The sequence below is a fragment of the Sinocyclocheilus grahami genome, unplaced genomic scaffold (assembly GCF_001515645.1).
Source record: "Sinocyclocheilus grahami isolate Dianchi unplaced genomic scaffold, SAMN03320097.WGS_v1.1 scaffold345.1, whole genome shotgun sequence".
Taxonomy (NCBI): Eukaryota; Metazoa; Chordata; class Actinopteri; order Cypriniformes; family Cyprinidae; genus Sinocyclocheilus; species Sinocyclocheilus grahami.
The window spans coordinates 838,022-858,278 of NW_015505524.1; the positions used below are offsets into that span (position 1 = coordinate 838,022).

General features: G+C 37.2%; 2 protein-coding genes across 2 annotated transcripts in view; one reads left to right on the forward strand and one right to left on the reverse strand.

Moving 5' to 3' along the window:
* The first annotated feature begins 257 nt into the window (after nucleotides 1-257).
* The window catches only part of LOC107548252 (5'-nucleotidase domain-containing protein 1-like), a 73,803-nt gene continuing 53,803 nt past the window's right edge, over nucleotides 258-20,257 (forward strand). The window contains exons 1-6 of the mRNA XM_016228886.1: nucleotides 258-703; nucleotides 1,128-1,219; nucleotides 4,238-4,309; nucleotides 4,476-4,585; nucleotides 4,781-4,860; nucleotides 5,012-5,093. Of these exons, the coding sequence (XP_016084372.1) occupies nucleotides 611-703; nucleotides 1,128-1,219; nucleotides 4,238-4,309; nucleotides 4,476-4,585; nucleotides 4,781-4,860; nucleotides 5,012-5,093 (529 nt within the window). The 5' untranslated portion in view covers nucleotides 258-610. The remainder of the gene's footprint in view (nucleotides 704-1,127; nucleotides 1,220-4,237; nucleotides 4,310-4,475; nucleotides 4,586-4,780; nucleotides 4,861-5,011; nucleotides 5,094-20,257) is intronic.
* Nucleotides 5,398-9,840, reverse strand: LOC107548284 (collagen alpha-1(X) chain-like). The gene is made up of 3 exons (XM_016228916.1): nucleotides 9,742-9,840; nucleotides 9,250-9,373; nucleotides 5,398-7,755 (listed from the first exon to the last, which is right to left on the reverse strand). The coding sequence occupies exons 2-3, from the start codon at nucleotides 9,356-9,358 to the stop codon at nucleotides 5,894-5,896; spliced, it is 1,971 nt and encodes a 656-aa protein (XP_016084402.1). The 5' UTR covers nucleotides 9,359-9,373; nucleotides 9,742-9,840; the 3' UTR covers nucleotides 5,398-5,893.

Below are 20,257 nucleotides of genomic sequence, written 5' to 3' on the forward strand. Positions count from 1 at the left end.
TGCATGTGGGCCAAGTGTAACTGGTTGTTTGGCCCAGAGCTGGGCCAGATGACAATTGCTATGTGGCAGCTCAAACCAGCAAAAGGACCAGCATCCCAGCATCAAAACATACCTAACCGGCATATGCTGGTTTTTTCAACAGGGTTATTAATGAGAATAATGATTTGCAGCGTCTCCCAGGCATGACAATGTTCAATAATTAAAAGTGACCCTGTCTCTGTCCATTTTCTTCGCGTTATTACGGTAACAGCACCCGGAAATGCGCGAATATTCAGATATTCTTACGTTCGTACAAGTATGATACAAAGATCCGTGTTGTTCATATGCAGTGCTATAACCGGCACCGTAGTATTTCCGCGAGAAATGCCGAAAGACGTTCTGCGGATGCCTGCGCTTTCGCTGTAACCGTCTCCGTAGAAACGCGGCTTGTAGTCTTTTGTGACATTGTTGTCGCCGCTATCCCACGTGTTGCAGAAGAGACAAATACATTGCAGACTCCCGCCACCGAGCGAGCCGCATCGACAGCTTGAAGTCATCGCTGTCACTGCACGCTATTGCGATTCTGTAGTCTTTACAGTTCACATCTCCCATTCCGTCCAAAGGCTATACAATGAGTGAATACTTCTCGCTGTCGGAGTGTGATGTAATTGGCTTTGATTTGGACCACACGCTCTGTCGATACAATTTGAAGGAGACCTCCAGGGTGAGTCGCACTGGCATCATATGCATATCATGACACAACCGACCTCAGACGCATTATAATAGGACTTACACAATGGTTATCATGAATCAGAAATACAAGATTGGTTCTGTCTGCTTTACATCAATGGACCTGAAGCGGAACAATGTTGATGCGCTAATCTAAACGATCGATCTATTCGGCAGGCCTTGCTGTGAGAACACAGTGAGAATGCGAGAGGTGTGTCTCCTTTATCTGTCATCATTATCTGAGGATGTTCATGCAAACCCCATTTGCCCTGATTTCATCTGATGTGTAGCTTATGGGCAGCTAGATAAAGCCTAGCTCGAGATGAAGCTTCATTTATGGTTAGGCCTGACATCTTCATGTCACTGCACTGTACCTCCACGTAGTACTTACATTTATTTCTTCTTCTGTTTCTGTGCAGCTGATCTATGAGAGTTTTGCACGGTATCTGGTGGAACACAAGGGCTATGATAAAGATCTGCTTCTTTTAACACCCGCTACTTGGGACTTCTGGTGAGTTTTATTAATAAAATTGAGAATACTTGCATGGAAACAGATTCATCGTGACCGATGCCCATATATACTCAAAACAAACTGATGCTGATGCTGAAAAACCATGGTAGCAGTTAGTGCCGTTAATCGTTCTTTAATAAATAGTTAAATCATTATACAGTATTAAATAACTATTAACAGCATAGGCGGAGGGTGAACCAATAAGGCTAAAAGCAGCCAAATGTATTAAACATCATAAACCCGTCTTTTTAGGCAAGAACCAGACATGGGTGTCGGCTAAAAAAAAGTTTAATGGGATTGAATTGGTATTTAACATGATTACAAATGAATAAAAACGTTAGAAATGGATAATTGTGTAACGTTTCCTTTCCACGGTTATTCGAACCGCGAATAAATTATATATAGCAAGTGACATTATCACTAACATTGATCTATCGCTGGGTTTAAGCACTCTCAAAAAAACAAAACTGTCGTTATAATCAATGAAGCTGTGTACACCGTTAAATGAATCTCTTACTTGCATTGTACGTACATCTGCGCGTTGTTGTTTATGATGAGAGAATTCGCAAGAGTCCGGAATTCAGTCAGCTAATGCGCGCGCACTCACAAAAGTGATCTGTTTCAACGACGACTCGTCTGAATGCCTCTGATTGGCCATTGCATTCCTAAACTCAACAGATATATGTGTGATTGGTTAAAATGCGCAACACTGTAAAAACGCCTCAAATGAAATAGTGCAACATGAGCAGATCTTAATTTAATGCCGCAATCGACACTGTCTATTCATATTCACTTTGTTAGCAACAGACGTAATAGATTTAATTTGTTTGTGCAGGGGCATTTTTATCCAATTTAGTGGCATTTTTGCCCCAAGTCCCCATGGCCAGCCTTCCCCAGCCTTACACACGCTCCGCCTTTGATTAACAGCATAATTTTGGGTTATTTGCCAAAGTATCTCTGTTGTTTTATACAAAGGACTTCAATTGGAAATCATTCATTGCGTTCTCAATCAATTTGCAATCTCTGTATACCTTTTGCTAGAACTGAGCTTGGTAAAACTTCTTTTAAATATGCTGCAGCCTCAAATTGGAATCTTCTTCAAAAGGAGATGAAGTTACACAACTTGGTGTCTTATAATTATTTTAAGTCTTTATTATGTAATCTTGAGAGCAGCTTAATGGTGTGTAATTGTTTTTAACTGATTAAATGTTGGTTTTGTAATGTGTGTTGTAACTACGTTGTTTATTTGTATATGCAAACTCGGCTGCCTATCTTGGCCAGGACACTCCTGGAAAATGAAGATTTTAATCTCAGTGAGTCTCTTCCTGGTTAAATAAATAAATGAAATAATTCAGAATCATAACTTCATAAAATCTTTAATGGTTCTACAAGGTCATGACCTGAATCTCATCATCCAGGAAATCAAACTTTTGTCGCCTTTTGTCGAAATCCACTATTTTGAAAGCAGAGTTGGTCATTACAGATCTCTGTGCAGTGTGCACTAGAACAGTGTTTCCCAACCTTTTTTTAGTCGCGGCACCCTTTGGAAATTTTAACAAACTTGTGGCACCCTACAAAATTAATTGTCACAATATTTGAATTTCTAACTTCGATATACTTTGAAAAGTATAGATATTCGGTACAACAGCGAAGAACTGCAGAATATAATGTCATACAGATATTTTTTATATTATTAAAAAATGTTGTCCATCAATGGTGGCAATCAGTAGGCTAATTTCTAATGAAGAGACCAATTTATATGACAGATTTTAATGTAGGCTTTGTAAACATTATTTAATTACCATTATAACTAGCTATCGCACAAATTTTTTTATTTATACAACTGTACAGTAATTAATGCAAAATCTGTTCATAAATCTTCTGTTCCAGATTTTATCGTATTATTATAATTTTTTCTTTAGTCTTATTTAATTGTCCTTTCTGTTCTCATGTCATATATGTGTGTATGTACAGGTGCATCTCAATAAATTAGAATGTCATGGAAAAGTTCATTTATTTCAGTAATTGGTGAGTTTTTGTTAAATGTGAGCCAAAATCATCACAATTAAAAGAACCAAAGACTTAAACTACTTCAGTCTGTGTGCATTGCATTTATTTAATACACGAGTTTCACAATTTGAGTTGAATTACTGAAATAAATGAACTTTTCCACGACATTCTAATTTATTGAGATGCACCTGTATGTACCAAGAGCTCCTAAAAAACCAAAACAAATTCCTTGTGTGTTTGCTAATTCTGATTCTGATTCTGATCTTTGTTGATGTGCGAACAGCTTTTTTTCCTTGATAAATTTTAGTTTTTTTTTAAGATACAAATAAATATACATAAAAAACATAGCATATAGTCATATATATTTATTTCTTTATTTTTCTGTTAAAATATGCTAATTAAAAACAATAGGACAAATCAAATGGAACAAAGATACAAATTAAATAAGTTTAAAGTTTTAAAATGAAATAAAAGTTTTTCCGGTACAATTGGTTTATTTAACATCTAGTAAGACATGCCACAGAAATGGAATAATTCAATGTAAATAAAACCCTGCATAGTTTTCACTGTATTATTTAAATCTAAATTAAATCTTATTAGCGATCGATACAAAAGTTATTCAGTCAAGAGCAGTGAATGATTTTTTTCTTTATTTTGCTGTTTAATTAACATTAAAATACACAGGCAGCAGCAGGTTTATTAGGCTCCACATGACGGATATCGAGTACATCATGCACATGCTATATTCGAAATTTACATACCGCGATATAGCAAAATCACGATTATATATCATCATACTGCCAACCCTACTTATTAACAAATTGAATCTTGTTTCAAGCAAGTATTCTTGTCACTAATACAGATTATGAAAATAAATTAATTGGGTATGTATATATCTATAATGTTTTCAAAAACAAATTTCTTAACAAAGAAATCAGTTGTTATCCTAGTATGAGCCTGTTTGTCTCTCTAGTACACAAACACAGTTGCTTGTTGTCATGTGACCAGTTTTAAAGGTCTTGTGGTGGACCTTGAGGAGGGCAACCTGATCAAGTTGGCAGAGGACGGTACTGTCTTGCGGTGAGTCAATTTCAGTATGACTTAAAAGTGTGTAAATGATTACTCGGCAGTACATTTTCTATCTCCTTTTTCTGGAAAAAGATTAATTGTACGCAAAGAAATATATCAACTTCTCTTAACCTGGTATATTAAGCTGTTAATCTATTTCAAACGTATTCATTTGTAGAGCAACTCATGGCACTAAAAATCTTAGTACTGATGACATCATAAAGCATTACGGTCCAAAAAGAGAATGGAAGCATTTTAATAGCCTCAATACCTCGTATACACGATCTGGTAAGGCTGTGTTCTTCAAGTTCATGTTATAATTTCTGATGGCCATTTAATACTCACAAGTTTTTTTTAATCTGCTGATTTATTTTTTGTGATGTGGTATTTATTTTTGTACAATTTTATTGTTTACCATTTGATCATATTATCAAATTACTGTCCTTGCTTAAATATGTGATTAAGTGCACTCATTTGTTGCAGCAAAATACTATTTTTATGACAACTATTTTGACCTCCCTGGTGCTCTTCTCTGTGCCAGAGTGGTGGATATGTTGAATAAGGTAAAAATAAATCAATGCTTTTCAAATAAGGTATATTTCTGTTGTAGATCATAAGTAGCATTTGTTAATTAGCTGTAAGGGTGAATGTTTACTTGACAAAACATATGTTGTCACATGTTAACGTTTTCACGTATCATTTTTTTAATCCTAGCGTGGAGCTGAAATCACATCTGACATTTGGAAAGACATTGTTGCTGCCATTGACCATAATTACAACACATCTGCATTTCGGGGTATGTAGAACCCTCTTATAATTCGTATACACTGTTTATGACCAGCATTTCAAAGTGTATTTTAATTCTGATATTATATAATGGCTGTAAAAATCCAATGATTTTTTTATCAAACTGGGACAGATCACAGTCTTTGACCTATCTACATAATATTTTGAATGTTTATTATTAGTTAGCCTAAGATGATTACTAAGTTTGAAGTCAGGGTAAGATATCTTTCAGGATGAAAAAGTAAAGGTCTTTGTACTGAGCACTTCCCTTTGGAAAATATTAACCTTTTACCACAGTCATAAACAAACAGCAGCACTGGCACTAAAACTTTATTTGTGTTGGTTATTATAATGCACACCTTGTGAGATATTACAGAGTTAAATGAACAAAAAAAACGTACAATTATTATTATTATTATTATTCACTTTGAAATCCATTTATTTCAAAACCTGGCTTACTTAATGTCACTTCTAAGCTGACTAAACACAGGAACCTTTTGTTAAAATGTGAGCACAAGAAAAAGGCAAATGCGTAGCACCATTTTAATGCATAACCATCAGTTCAGGTTTTAGGCAAATGCAACAGGTCTGTTGTCTAATTTCTTGGATCATTTTTCTTAGTTTTCCATTATTGAGATTATCAAAATATTTCCATACAAATAGGTCTTATGTAAATCAACAAGCTACAGACATGTTTTCTAAATTAGTCATCCTTTTTCATTCTGCATGACTCTTGGGGCAATGAGAAAATGAGTTTGAAGGCAGACCATTTTTGAAATAGAAAGATTGAGGTTTTCTCAAGTGTTTTTATCACGTTGAGGCAATCAAAAAGCCAGAGAAAGAACAGTGAACATTATCATCAGCATAAATGCCACTGGACTCGTCATCTGGAACCTGGATGTACACTGTGTCATGGGATTGCAGCATGAGGACAGTACTGCCAGACATCTGGTCAAGGAAACCTTTGTTGTACTCATCATAAGAGAACAGGACTGGATCTCTGTTTTTGTAAAGTGCTACCAATGCATTTGCTCCATTGACATGCATATGGAAAGAAAAGTAGTAAAGTCCTGGAACCTGACAGGTGAATATGCCAGTGTTAGGATCATAGTGGTTCTCTCCGTTGTAAACAATCTGGTTGAATACAATTGGTGTTCCAGCATTAGGATAAGCTGTGGTAAGAAGAGCTGTGAATGCTGACATGGGTGCCTTCATCAGCTCGTGACTAACAGGCATTACCATCTCATGGGATTTAATTGGCATGCTTTTTTCGTGGTGATAAACAATCTCGCCTGGGGGTCCAGGTGGCCCAGGAGGTCCTGATTGACCTGGGAGACCATCGTGACCTCTGGCACCAGGATTTCCAGGAGGACCCTGAGGTCCAGAAATTCCCTTGGCTGTGAGCCCTGCTGGGCCAGGGGGGCCTGGAAGTCCTGGATGACCCTTAAGCCCTGATGGACCAGCAGATCCTACTGGGCCTGTTGGTCCTCTTGCTCCAGGGATGCCATTTTCACCCCTTGCACCTGATGGCCCTTGAAATCCTGGATGTCCCTTTTCTCCTGGTGGCCCCTTGCTACCTGGGATGCCTGGTGCACCGGTAAATCCTGGTTCACCCTTGGGACCCTGATGCCCCATATGACCTATTGGACCTGGTGGACCTGCTACACCTGGAATACCAGATTTTCCTGAGAAGCCTTGTGCACCTTGCTCACCCTTTGCCCCTCTTGAGCCTGGAGCTCCAACCAAACCAATATCACCTTTAGCTCCCTGTGGACCGTGTTCTCCCTGGAATCCCCTTGCACCCTGAGGACCTGATAGACCTACTGGGCCAATAGCACCTGGATGACCTGTATGACCCATTGGCCCTGATTCTCCCTTTTGGCCTGTTGTACCTGAGGTTCCAGACACTCCCCTTTCTCCTGGAAGTCCAGGTGATCCAGGTTTGCCAGTACCTGGCAGACCTGGAGCGCCCGGCTGTCCTGCTGGTCCTTGAGGACCTTTTTGTCCCATTGACCCAGGCATACCTGGAGCGCCATTCTGGCCTGGTTTTCCTGGTGCTCCTAATCCAGGTGCCCCTGTATGACCCTTTGGGCCTGGTATGCCCATAGGACCTGGTGACCCATCCCTACCTGGCATTCCTGGCTTTCCAGGCTCTCCAGGAAATCCACTTGGTCCAGGTTTTCCAATTCCAGGCTGACCTGGCTGACCAGGATGCCCCTGAGGGCCCATTGAACCTGGGCCACCAGGTGCTCCTGGGATGCCGTGGCCAGGTTCTCCTTTCTGGCCTGGCAGTCCAGAAATTCCAGGATGACCCTTTAGGCCAGGTTCTCCACGTGGGCCCATTGCTCCTGGAAAACCGTGTGGTCCAGACTTTCCAGGAGAAGAAATGCCAGCAGGTCCAGGGCTTCCAGGTGATCCTGGCGCTCCTCTTGCACCTTGAGGTCCTACAGGCCCTGGATGTCCCTTCTCGCCTGGAAATCCAGGTGTGCCTGGTTTTCCAGGTGAACCTGGGCTTCCAGATTTACCTGGTGAGGAGTAGCCTGCTGGACCTGGTGGTCCAGGTGGACCAATTGAACCAGGGTGTCCAACTCCATTCTTTCCAGCAATTCCTGGTGGGCCAGGTAGGCCGGGGGGGCCTGGGGCACCTGGAATACCAGGTTCACCAGCAACCACTAAAAATAAGATAAAAATGTAATGCAATTTAGACAAAATCTGACATTACTTAAATTAAAAATATAAATTAAAATTCTTAAATCGCTTGTAAGACATTCCTTAACATACACACTTGACTCAATAACATGGTGATAATTTAAATCTCTGAAAACTGACAAGCTAAAATTTCATGCTTGACGTTCTTAATAAGAGATCGATCAGTTGGTCCGTTTTCTGTCAGATGGTAAATTTTTTCATCTCACTGGTGATTTAGTCACGTGTAGACAAAAAAGAAATATATTAGAATAAAGAAACGCATTGGAATAACATTTATTTTAAATGGCCTTGTGTGTGTGTGTGTGTGTGTGTGTGTGTGTGTGTACAGGTTTGTAAAATGTCCTCACTATTCAAAAATGCTCTCACTAATATAGTGAAACCTGCTGAACACCGACTAGTAAGCTGAACCGCACTAGTTAAAAGGGCTTATAACTCAGCCAAATAATGTTACTATTTAAATATCTAGTGTTTTGCACAAATTTCTGTGAGGGTTGTTTTTAGGGGCAGGTGTAGAGTTAGGTGATAGAAAATATTAACCTGATATAAAAACAATGGAAGTCTTCTGAGATTATATTAGTCCTCACTAATATAGGGAAAAAGTGTGTGTTATAATGTTTATAAGTTGTTATACCCTTTGGTTAGACAGTAATTGACAAGAGACATCCTAAACTAGAAGTGATACTGTGGTCAGCAGCTGCTTGTTCTTGAGCTGAACGTTAACCTTTAAATGAGTTCTATGTATGTGTATTATGATGATTATTATTATAAAATCACCTGCACAATTATATTTTAGAATGAAATATGCTGTTTAATTAATTATATGTATTCATAGGGGCTGGATTGGATTGTTGACCACCATAGAAAACACAGGGAATATCCCTTTTTTCAGTTTGAAAGAGTGCTTGTCCAGAAACTAATGGTATAATTTAACACCGCAATGTGGCTTAGTTTGGGCACGCCTGTTGTATAATGTGGTTACATCTGTTTTGGAGATTTTACAATTTTCTAAAGTAGTAGATCGTATATTCTGTGGTGTATACCAACTGAAGAGTAATAAATTAACAGTATTTGTAATTATGTAAGGACACAAACACTATTTCTTCCTTTGGTAAAGTTAATATATTCTGGGCATTGCATGCAGTTTGGCAATTAAAGAAGAGTTGGATAAAGTGATGTTTGATATATTTCTTGAATGTAGATCCCGATCATAGATCCAGATTTGTGTACATGCAAATGATCTGAGCAACTGAGATACCCTCGTGGCAAAGAGGCTAAAATAATTTTTCAGTCTATGTATGCATGTATCTTTTTGGCAAGGCAATCTGCCCTAGTGTAGTGTCTCTTAATGTTGCACCTGCTACTGTTATTCTGCATAAATATTCTGACGTATTCCACATGACAGAACATTACAGTGATGAATTACATTAGGTATATATATACACCAAAATTAAACTCACTGTGAGATTTTGTAGGATAAGACTGTTTCTTCACATGATAGTATCTGTCAGGGGTGGCCTCAGCCAGTACCACAAGAAGAAGAAGAATGCTTGTTACTCTCAGGTCCATTTTCTGCAGCTAAGCCTGTAAAGAAATTATGAAATAAAAACAATAATGAATAAGTGACAAAGAAATTAGAGGACAAACATCTCCCTCTCATAACACTTAAAAATGGGTATTATTAACAAGAGTGCAATTTCAATATATCCAATCATGCTGCATAAAATCAACATAAAATCCAAATTAAAAAAAAAAAAATCAGATGCATGTCTAATCACACAGAAAGCCTCCCCTTTCAAATTGCATACGTAATAAACATGGCCCAGGAACTCACTGACACACATACAAAGGAGCATCTAAAAGATCATCTTCTCCCACCCGTTCCAGCAGTACCACATGCTTCCCCACCAGCATTAAGCTGGAGCAGAGGGCCATAGAACAGCTGTACCCACCAGCAGGCTGGAGCTCCAGAAGTCAGAGGTGGTTGGGCTGCTGTCCTGGCCAATCTGTATATTTGTAAGTTTCCAGTCAGACCGTGGAAGTCCTGTTCACAGGAGTGGATCCTGCTATTTATACCAAATTTGCTTCTCCAGCAGCACCCAAAATCTCCCTCCCTCCTTGTGTGATGTCAGTTTTAATGAAGGGTATGGTGCCCCATGTGAGTGCATGGCAGTTCTGCATAATATGGTAGTTCCTATCATTTTGATCTGTGGTCATGCTTTCTTTTGATCCTTACAGACAATAATTATAATCAAAATAAAATAAAAAATAGGATGTTGACTAGGGCTGGGTGAAATAGCTAAAAAATGTATCAACAATATAATGTTTCATATCGTTCGGTATCGATAATTATTGACATTTTTATAACCCCTTTTAAAACAAAGAGCAATAGAATTAAAAAAAAAACAATTTAACCACTGTATTTATTAAGACAACAAATATTTTTTTTGTTTTGTTTTAAGTCAAACACAAAGTTACATTTGAAAAATGATCTCCTTATTTTTTATATGCAGATTAAATAAGTCTTAAGGAAACATTTGTCTTGTCTCCCGAGGCCACAGGAGGGTGCAATGAAATAACAACTGTCTATAAAAAAAAACGTGCATAACGTCTAAATATAAATCAAATATAATTTCGTAAATTGCATAAACAATTATGAACAAAACAGCATCATGCATTGCTTAGTACAAAGAGCTCCATTCACACAGATTGCAGTGAAATGGAATAAGCCTTCACAAATTTCTAAAAGTTTAAACTTTTTTTAACTTTGCATGGCTACATCTCTTGTGTGAGACGCGAGTGCAACAGTCATATTTGTGTCTAATTTTTTTGTTTTGTTTTAAGTCAAACACAAAGTTACATTTGAAAAATGATCTCCTTATTTTTTATATGCAGATTAAATAAGTCTTAAGGAAACATTTGTCTTGTCTCCCGAGGCCACAGGAGGGTGCAATGAAATAACAACTGTCTATAAAAAAAAACGTGCATAACGTCTAAATATAAATCAAATATAATTTCGTAAATTGCATAAACAATTATGAACAAAACAGCATCATGCATTGCTTAATACAAAGAGCTCCATTCACACAGATTGCAGTGAAATGGAATAAGCCTTCACAAATTTCTAAAAGTTTAAACTTTTTTTTAACTTTGCATGGCTACATCTCTTGTGTGAGACGCGAGTGCAACAGTCATATTTGTGTCTAAAAAATGCACTGAATATGCGTTCTGTGTGAATGGCTTGGTTTCGGTTTTAACCTAATTGTTAAGATCTTCTCCGCATTGAGCTACTATATTTCTGTAATATTTTGAATGCATAACGCAGCAGCGCGCATCTCGTGGGCTAGACTAACAAAACATTAAAATGCAACGTCACTTACATCATTATAACCGCATCTCGTGCGCCACTGACAAGGCTCCCGGACGCACATGACATTCGATTGCACCGTTTTTGTATTCAAATGCAATTTTACATTTTTTAAAAAATTCGATTAATATTCATTCTTTATTCACAATCTCCTCATCACAGACAGACACCGCACTCATTTCAGCATGTGTTCGTGGGCTGTCTGTATCACTCAAGGCACGTGCCTATATTGTGCGCTATATCGAACATTCTTTCTATCGTTATCGATGAAGGTGTACCGTCGATAAATACCGATACCGTTTTATCGCCCAGGCCTAATGTTGACACTATATATCAGGGGTGCCCAAGCTCGGTCCTGGAGGGCCGGTGTCCTGCAGAGTTTAGCTCCAACCCCAATTAAACACACCTGAACCAGCTAATCAAGCTCTTACTAGACATACTAGAAACTTGAAGGCAGGTGTGTTGAGGCAAGTTGGAGCTAAACTCTCCAGGACACCGGCCCTCCAGGACCGAGTTTGGACACCCCTGCTATATATTAAACACTGTTCTTTAAAGGGACATTTTGTTTTATTTCCATTTTTCTTTGGGCATATTTTATAAGATTTGAACTTTGTGCATTTTTGGGGAAAATTTTGTGCAAGTTGTGTTTTATTTATTTATTTAACATTTATTATGTTAGTGTGCATGGTATGGTTATGACATAATGATTTTGCATAACCTTTCAAAAGTAAGATAACTGGTTAAAAATAGTGTGGCATTTGTCTATGTATTTCCTTTCCTTTTTGATTTATTTCTTTAAAAGCATCTCAGGATCAGTGCCAAACCACAGCTCAGAATATGGGTGGAAGTGTGGTTAATTCTATTGTAGCACAGCAGAGGGCAGAACTGAAGTCCTTTTTGTCTTCGCGTGGGAACTGTTGGGTGCACTAGCCACAGAGGTCATGATTAAGGTTATTTTTAGGATTTTGATTATAGGAAAGTGTCAGATGAACAACACTGGTCAGTTGAAGTTCAATGCTTGTAATTATGGTTAATACATAGCTGTCAATTATGTGTTCCAATCACGATTCCGTGCTGTTTGGATTTGTGGAGTTTTTACTGTTTACAAAGGAGTTAAAAAAATGCAAGTAAACTTTTTTTTTTTTTTCTAATATGAAACGATGCAGAATTATTTAGTGGTCTTATGATGATTAAACTGGTAGATGATGACTAGTTTTGAATACTATTTAGTAAGTTCAAAACTGTTGTCATTGGTATTGTTGTCCATGCATTGTGTACTTCTTATAATTTTTTTTAGTGTCTGATTTAGAAGCTGCTCAGTTTTACAGCCCACAGCTGACCACCAGCAGAACCATGGTCCTCTTGACAACTCCATTTAGTAAAATAACAGACCTCAAAATTTGGAAGCGTCTCTTTAAATCCGTTCCTAACACTCTTTCTCAAACCAATAGAGAAGACTGCATTGTGGTGTGCATGTTTACTTATTTTGATGCCAATATTGGTTGGCCTATCAAAATGTAAGCATTCCATTCTAAAAATAATGTTTGTTAGTGTTTTTGTGTGTGTATGTTTTTTTTATTCAGTGAAAAGCACTTGCTTATGTGGGTCAAAAGAGTGTGTTTGTTTCCTTATTTGTATTTGTGTTCCCTATTTTTCAGATCTCTTACTGAAAAAATACTGAGACAATATTATTTATTTTTTTTCATTTTAAAGTTATATTTTTGAGCTTTTGCCTTCTGGTATATTTGCGCACAACAGAGAATATGTTTAAATTTTATGTGTGACTAGGAATGTGTTTAGCCAAGTTAACGTCACGTTGCACTGTGAGGATTATTTCAGCATCTTTTTTGCACGATGTTGTATTGTTTTTGGGTATGTTTTAATCACAGTGTTCTGCCATAAATAACAATATGCGGGTTTTTATGATTAACCACCTTCTGGTGCTGCTCGCTTGGTGGTCAAAAATGACCTTTTTTTAAAAAAGAATTAATTCAATTAAATGAAAACTGTATTTTAGTTTGATAATTCATTAAATCATTGAGTGATTATTCAAATACTAATTAAAATGTATCCATTTTCTGTGTAATTGTAGCCACCTGACTAGTGGATGGTGTGTGAAATTACATAAAAACTGGAAGACTGTCCAAATGTATGTAAATGGTAGGTTCTTTTAGAAAGGAAAATGTCAAAGAAAAAACTAAATGTATATGGAAACGTCAGTAATGAAAACTGATTGTCTGTAAGCAAGATCAAGTATATGTATGTGCACACACACGTAACATACATAAACCACCACTTCACAGTCTTAATTGCCTGATGTCTGAAGAGTTGGTAGTGTGTGTGTGTGTGTGTGTGTGTGGTTGTTTACTGTTATGTAATATGTTTTACATGCTGTAAACTTCTTTTTGGTTTCATTCACTGTTACATATGTTTGAATGTTTGTTATTCTGATCTGTTTTAGTGATTCATCATGATTATCATAAATACTCAAAAATTGACCCAATGCAATTTCTGCTACAGCATTTGAATATCATATATTTCTCATTAAATCAGTTTAATGTCTCTAATACAGTTAGACTGTCCCTGCTGAGTAGTTTTTAGTTTATTAGATAAAAGCTCTTAAGGGTTATAAGTCAAAACGTTGACTGTGTCTTTATCGGTCACAATGAGCTGTGAATTATCGGTATCGGCCCTGAAATTCTATATCGGTGTACCCCTAATCAAAAGTGACACAGAAGATTTCCTACATATTAATACCAAAACTTTGACAGTCTAATCTCTTACTTTGTGTCTGATTCAAGAACCAGAAGCAAACCAGACAGTGTTCCCATAATGAGTTCTGCTGGGGCTTTACCCAGAGCCCTCAGGAGTTTGGGTTTTGCTGTCTAGTGAGGTAATCGGCCTCCTCTCTTGAGTGGAGAGGTGGTGCTGGAAAAAACGTAACGCTCATTTACAGAGCTCCTATATATAGTAAAATACACTACTGTCACTTTCCATATGTGATACCATGTTTGCTACGTTGAAGATTTGTTTGTTTAAGCCCATTTTCTAACTATAGCTATCACTCCTGAATTATAGAACAAAACCAAAAAAGGCCTCAAACCAGTAGATTGCGCATATATAAGTGTCTCATATTAAATGATCTCATAGACCATCTGTTACAAGCACTTAAATAAAAAGATGAGCTCATGATTTCAACATTCACAAAGCACAAAAAGTCAGTAAAGAACAAGGATGATTTATCTGCATAATATTAATACAAATCATTGTACTGTATGATTTATGAATATGTGTAGTTGTCTTATGTTATATCTAGTACGTGGAAAAACTGTGCATGTTTTTGTCAACATGGTTAAAGTAGAAGCCAAGGTAGGATAGTATCTTGTTGGTACAGTACCTGTAACTAGATCAAAAGTAAAAGGGCGCACCTGGCACTAGGCCCCATCGCCCAACATCACCAATGCTCTTTATGAATGGGGGAAGAAAATTTGTTATAGAAGTAAAGACAGGACAAATAAAAAATGACTGTTCAGGTGTTATATATTATTGACTATTAGTTTAAAAAAATCTGATCATGCTTCACAGTTGTAATACATACTAATGGAAGGAATGCGATTTTCACTTTTAGACTTGTCTCTAGACTTGTTTATTTGTTCATTAATTAATTTAAAAGGAGCTGGCTGTTTTTAGAGTGCTGGGAAGTAGATGATGCCTAGAGAAAAGGAGTAATGAAAGGCTGATGTGTTGTGGAAAAGGGAAAGATAGAGAGATATTTCAATTTAACATTTCAATAAACCCAGTGTGCCACTAAGAGGCATTTGCGATTTTCTGGATGGAGGGATTGACGGAAGTGCTTCAGTCAGAGAGTTGTTGCAATTACAGGGATCAAAAGACAAACTGCAAAATCACAGCCGGAAGCTTAACCCGGCATTACAGACACTCAGAATAGGAACTGAGAAGCAGGAGTGCCACCCACTCATCACTTTCAGATATTAAGACATTTTTGAAGAACTCTTGCATTCATCAGGATGTGCCATTTTAATTGGATGTATATTTACTTCATATGGTTTTCAATATTCTGCATTAATAGCACCCAGCATGGTGGTGTTTTTTTTGTTGTTTTTTGCTAAACTAAGAACAGCGCAGCTCTGCAGATTATCATCCATCTCTCTGCAGGGTTACACAATGTGACATCTTACACTGTGCCACAGTTCACTGTCTTTAAACACAGGGCTGCCACACACATGTGACCATGCCCACCCAAGTTAAAGAGGATACACATGTCCTCAAAACATACATGTTCATTCATCCTAGGAGCTGTTTGGCATGTTCACATAAATACTTGAGTGGATCTTATTCATGAAACACAAGAAAGACAGTATAAATTCTATCAAGCTAGATGAAACTAGATGGTTTACACAGATATTTATTTAGCTCCCTTTCATAAATAAGGCCAGCTGAGTACAGTTGTAAGATAATGAGATTATATATATATATATATATATATATACAGTATATATATACATAACCTTGAAACCATATACATGTAGTTTATTTTTTGTTCTTGATTTTAATGCACCTAGAAATAATCTTTGTTGTAGTTTTGTATTTTTTCCATCTGTCGGACAAGTAGTGGAGTTAAATTGTCTGTGGCAATGATTTATTTTTATTTTGGGCAATTACTTTTGTTTCCTTAGACCTACTATATTAGGAGAAACTTGTGTGAATATATTGGAAAAGTCAACATTGTCCAGCATGGTTTAAAAGGTGAAATTAAAAATGTAAGCTAATGTTTTGTTTTGCTTTGTTTTCATTTGCCTCCTGTTTTAAACCAACCCCTCCATCAAGTCATGAGACTGTATAACTGAAGACTTGTCGGACAAAAGATTGACTGAGGGTATGTTGGGTAAGAGTCAAGAACTCTTAAAGTTTGAGTTGACACGTCTTGTTTCCCAAAATGGATGCTATACATGTCCAGCAACCATTACTGGGTTGGTGGATTTGCCAAGGTTGTTGCTAGCTGATGTACTGCTATTGTATCCTGGGACAATTAACTATATGTGGAATACGTGAATACATGTTTAAGTTTTCATTAATCTCCAGATGTGTCAACAAGATACTTACAAACATTTTAGCTTCTGTGTTTGTGTTTACATTTGGGTTATCAATAAACAGTTTTCTCTGACAGGTATCCAGTCACGTGGTCGTTGTCTGGCCATTGACACTTGGTCTTTCTATATGACCAAATGGCGACTGTAATAGGGAGTTGGAGAAGCAGACATTGGCTCTTAATGAGAGGCTGTTCAGTTGAGTCAGGCCACCATGGAAAGAGCTCACCGATGTGACGGTCACTATGAAGGCTTGAATTATTCTTCCTTGTATAAACTAATAGCTGGCTAGCCAAAATGCTGTAATTGCCATAGACTCTAAAATGGGCCTGTAATAACCATTGGTAAAGGCGTTGGTTGTGTGGTGGATCCAACGGCAATTGTAGCAGAATTTAAGGAGTAAGTCTGCGTAATTTTCTGAAATTTGTCTCAAATTATCTCTCTAACTCTATGACTTTGGCTGCATTCACACAGCAGCAGAATAAGGTGGCCAGTCTGGTTTGGAGTGCTAAATAAGGTTTCGTTCATACATGGTTAGTTTTGAGAGTGAGAACTGAAGTACATTTAGTACACTACATTTTTGGACAACAAGTTTATTTAATACTGTATGTATAGTATGTGTTATGTTGAACAGAACAGCAATTAGTTGTGTATCAGGTCATTGACACATACAACGCTCAGTGATGCAGTGTCCAAAGATGGTAGTTTGATGCGTATGTATATTGGGAAAAGAAACAGCACTTCAAAGGTAATAAAATGTTTTGGGTGCTGCTCTGTACCGTTATCTGCTTTTAGATAGAAATGCTGTTGCATTGCAAAATTAAAGGGATAGTTCACCCAAAAATGAAAATTCTGTCATCATTTACTCACCGTCATGCTGGTCCAAACCCTTAAAGGAGTAGTTCACTTCCATTATAAAAATTTCCTGATAATGTACTCACCCCCACGTTATCCAAGATGTTCACGTCTTTGTCTTCAGTCGCAAAGAAATTACGTTTTTTGAGGAAAACATTCCAGGATCTTTCTCCATAATGGACTTCAATGGTCCCCAATGGATTGAAGGTTAATGATGCACTTTCAATGCAGCTTCAAAGGGCTCTGCACGATCCCAGCAGAGGAATAAGGGTCTTATATAGCGAAACGATCAGTCATTTTCCAAAAAAAAAATAAAATGTATATACTTTGCTTGACGGGTGAGAACCAATGAGGTTAATTCTCATGTGTTATGCAGCACATTTGAGCATCTGTAAGAACCAATGAGGTTTGCGTCAAGCATATACAGTTCAGTTTCTGTTTGTTGATCAATGTAAATATGTGAATAAAAGCCTGTTAATCATATAAAGCGATTGAGTCTCTTCAGAAAATTTGGACTAAACCGCTCAATTCATATGGATTAGTTTTACAAACTCTTTATGAACTTTTTGAAGTAGTTGTATACAGTAGACTATCAATGGAGGGACAGAAATCTCTCCGATTTCATTAGAAACATCTTCGTTTGTGTTCCCAAGATGAACGAAAGTCAAACAGGGTTGGTATGACATGAGGGTGAGTAAATGATGACCAAACTTTCATTTTTGGGTGAACTATCCCTTTAACATACATCAAGGCAAAAGATTTAAAACATGATGTTCCTGCAGTGGAAAGAAGTATTTACATTTTTGATGAATAGACAAATGACCTTGAAGATTTATTCTCGAACACTGATGGATGCAAGTCCATGTGAATTAAAGACATAATGGAGAAATGGGCTAAACTCATTATTACATCATGACATTCCTTTTTAGTATTTACTACTTCATGATAAATGGTCAAATTGATTTGATAAGATAAACATACAGGCTTTACAATTCTCTGGTGATTTTTCTAGACAACAGTGTCGCTTTATATGTATATCCTGAGGGCCACGGTCCACTGGTTCAGAACCACGTGTGTAGATTTCCATCTAAATGATATTGTGTGTGGCGGTCTGAGCTGCTGGGCCAGTCGTGATTCTGTTCTAGAGCTCTGCACAGTTGTCACCCTGTTTTCCTCTCTATTTAAAGCCAAATGTTCCACCCCAAATCATATGTGGGGAGAACACGTATAATTGTGGCATGCTTTGTTTACATCCTTATTTTCTTCTTCTGTTAACATTGAAGGATTTTCTGCAAGATGATGATGAGTCTTTGCTTATCTTTGCTGCTTTGCGTTCTCTTTTATTGGTGCATCCTTAAGTTCCTCAAAAAGTCATTACCCACAGTGTTTGTTCTTCTGTTTGGCTGCACCAATTATTTTTGAAAAGACATTTGCATTTGACTGGGTACAGTGGTGGCCAATAGTAACAAGCTTGTAAACCACACAAACATTAATAGTACCTTTTCCTCACACACATAGAGTACGTATCCTTAGATGTACTACATAGATAACATTGTGTGAAATGAATGTTGCACACACATCATTTGTTTTCATTTATACTCGCATATAATTTCAGTTTGACTGTGGAAGATTATCTTGTTTAATTTTTTATTGGAAATGAAATGTACTAGTACATGTTTAAAACTCTGTTCTTATCTTATGGTAAACATGTTACAATGATTTAAATACAGAGCTGTTGAGTTCAGTTTGGTTGGAAATTTCAGGCTTCTGTCATCCGTCTTTGTGTGATTAATTTTAAGGATATTTCTGATTACATTTGTACAGTAAACATTTTTGGTACTTTGTTGTCTCTCCACCTGATGTCCAGTGTGAAATCTATTTGAGGTCACCATGATTTTTTTGAAAGAAGTCTCTTTGGCTGCATTTATTTGATAAAAAATAAATACAGTAAAAAAAACTCAAGATAACCGTTTTCTATTTTTTTTTTTTTTATGTGCTAGAATTTTCACTGAACCTTTGAACTGTATAGTGTATTTTCTTTCAATCTTAAGCTGTAGTGATCATGTGAACAAAACACATGTTGACATTGCAACATTCCCACTGTCAGATGAAGCCATGGAACCATGATGATGAAGTAATTTTACTGTGGAAAGTTTAACATGTTCGTCTCCACTTTGTCTGGATTCATTAGAGAAAGAAAGAGACTTATAGAAACCAAACTGCTCCTTACTAAATACAACTTAACTATAGTGCTGTTAAATGAGCTGTACTGCCACCATAAGGATTTAATACCCTCAAATTACTATGCAACTTTATTTTGTAAACTTAGGAGTGTGGGTTTTGCTTAAACTAGAGACCTGCGCAGGATGGATTTTTCAGTCCAGCTTCCACAGGATTCTGTCCTGCACCTGCAGAAATATGTTATCTCATCCCGCTCGCGAAAGCCCGCATAAAAGTAGCCTATATAGATTTATTTTCAGTACATCCATGAAATTCACATTTAGTTCCGTGTCACCTAGCCACAACAGCATAAACGCTCCCGATAAAATATTTGTAATTAAAGTTATTTTTTAACAGAAAAGCAAGCATAGGCTGCTTGGCAGAATGCGAGCAAAGAGCGCTCCCTTTATAATCACTAAAAATCTGACATCTCAGTTCATCGCGATCTCACAAAGCTCTGTTATAACACAATGAATCTTTCACAATGTCTAAACTTCGTGTGTTATAATGAGAAGATTCGTGGGAACGCAAATTTCAGCACTGTATAAGAACTCCGGCGTTTTGAGCGGTGAGTGGATTCTAACTTAAACACCTCTGATTGGCCATTGTGTTCCAGAAATCAACAGATATGTCTGTGATTGGCAGCATTACTCAACGCTGCAAGCACGTGTTAAAGAAACTCTGCCTATGTTTGCGCCTGTTAATTGCTTTCATTTAATATTAGTTGTTCTTGTTGCTTTTGTGCAGTAGATGAAGAACAATATATTTGTTTTTAGATATTTTATGTTTCGATATTTTTTTGTACAGTAAACATTTTTGGTACTTTGTTGTCTCTCCACCTGATGTCCAGTGTGAAATCTATTTGAGGTCACCATGATTTTTTTGAAAGAAGTCTCTTTGGCTGCATTTATTTGATAA

Bases quoted from the DNA above. Each gene is read 5' to 3' on its own strand.
- LOC107548284 (XM_016228916.1), bottom strand. From the start codon at position 9,358: ATGGACCTGAGAGTAACAAGCATTCTTCTTCTTCTTGTGGTACTGGCT. The intron at 7,756-9,249 runs GTGAGTTTAATT...TCTTATTTTTAG, and splicing joins TTATCCTACAAAATCTCACA to TGGTTGCTGGTGAACCTGGT.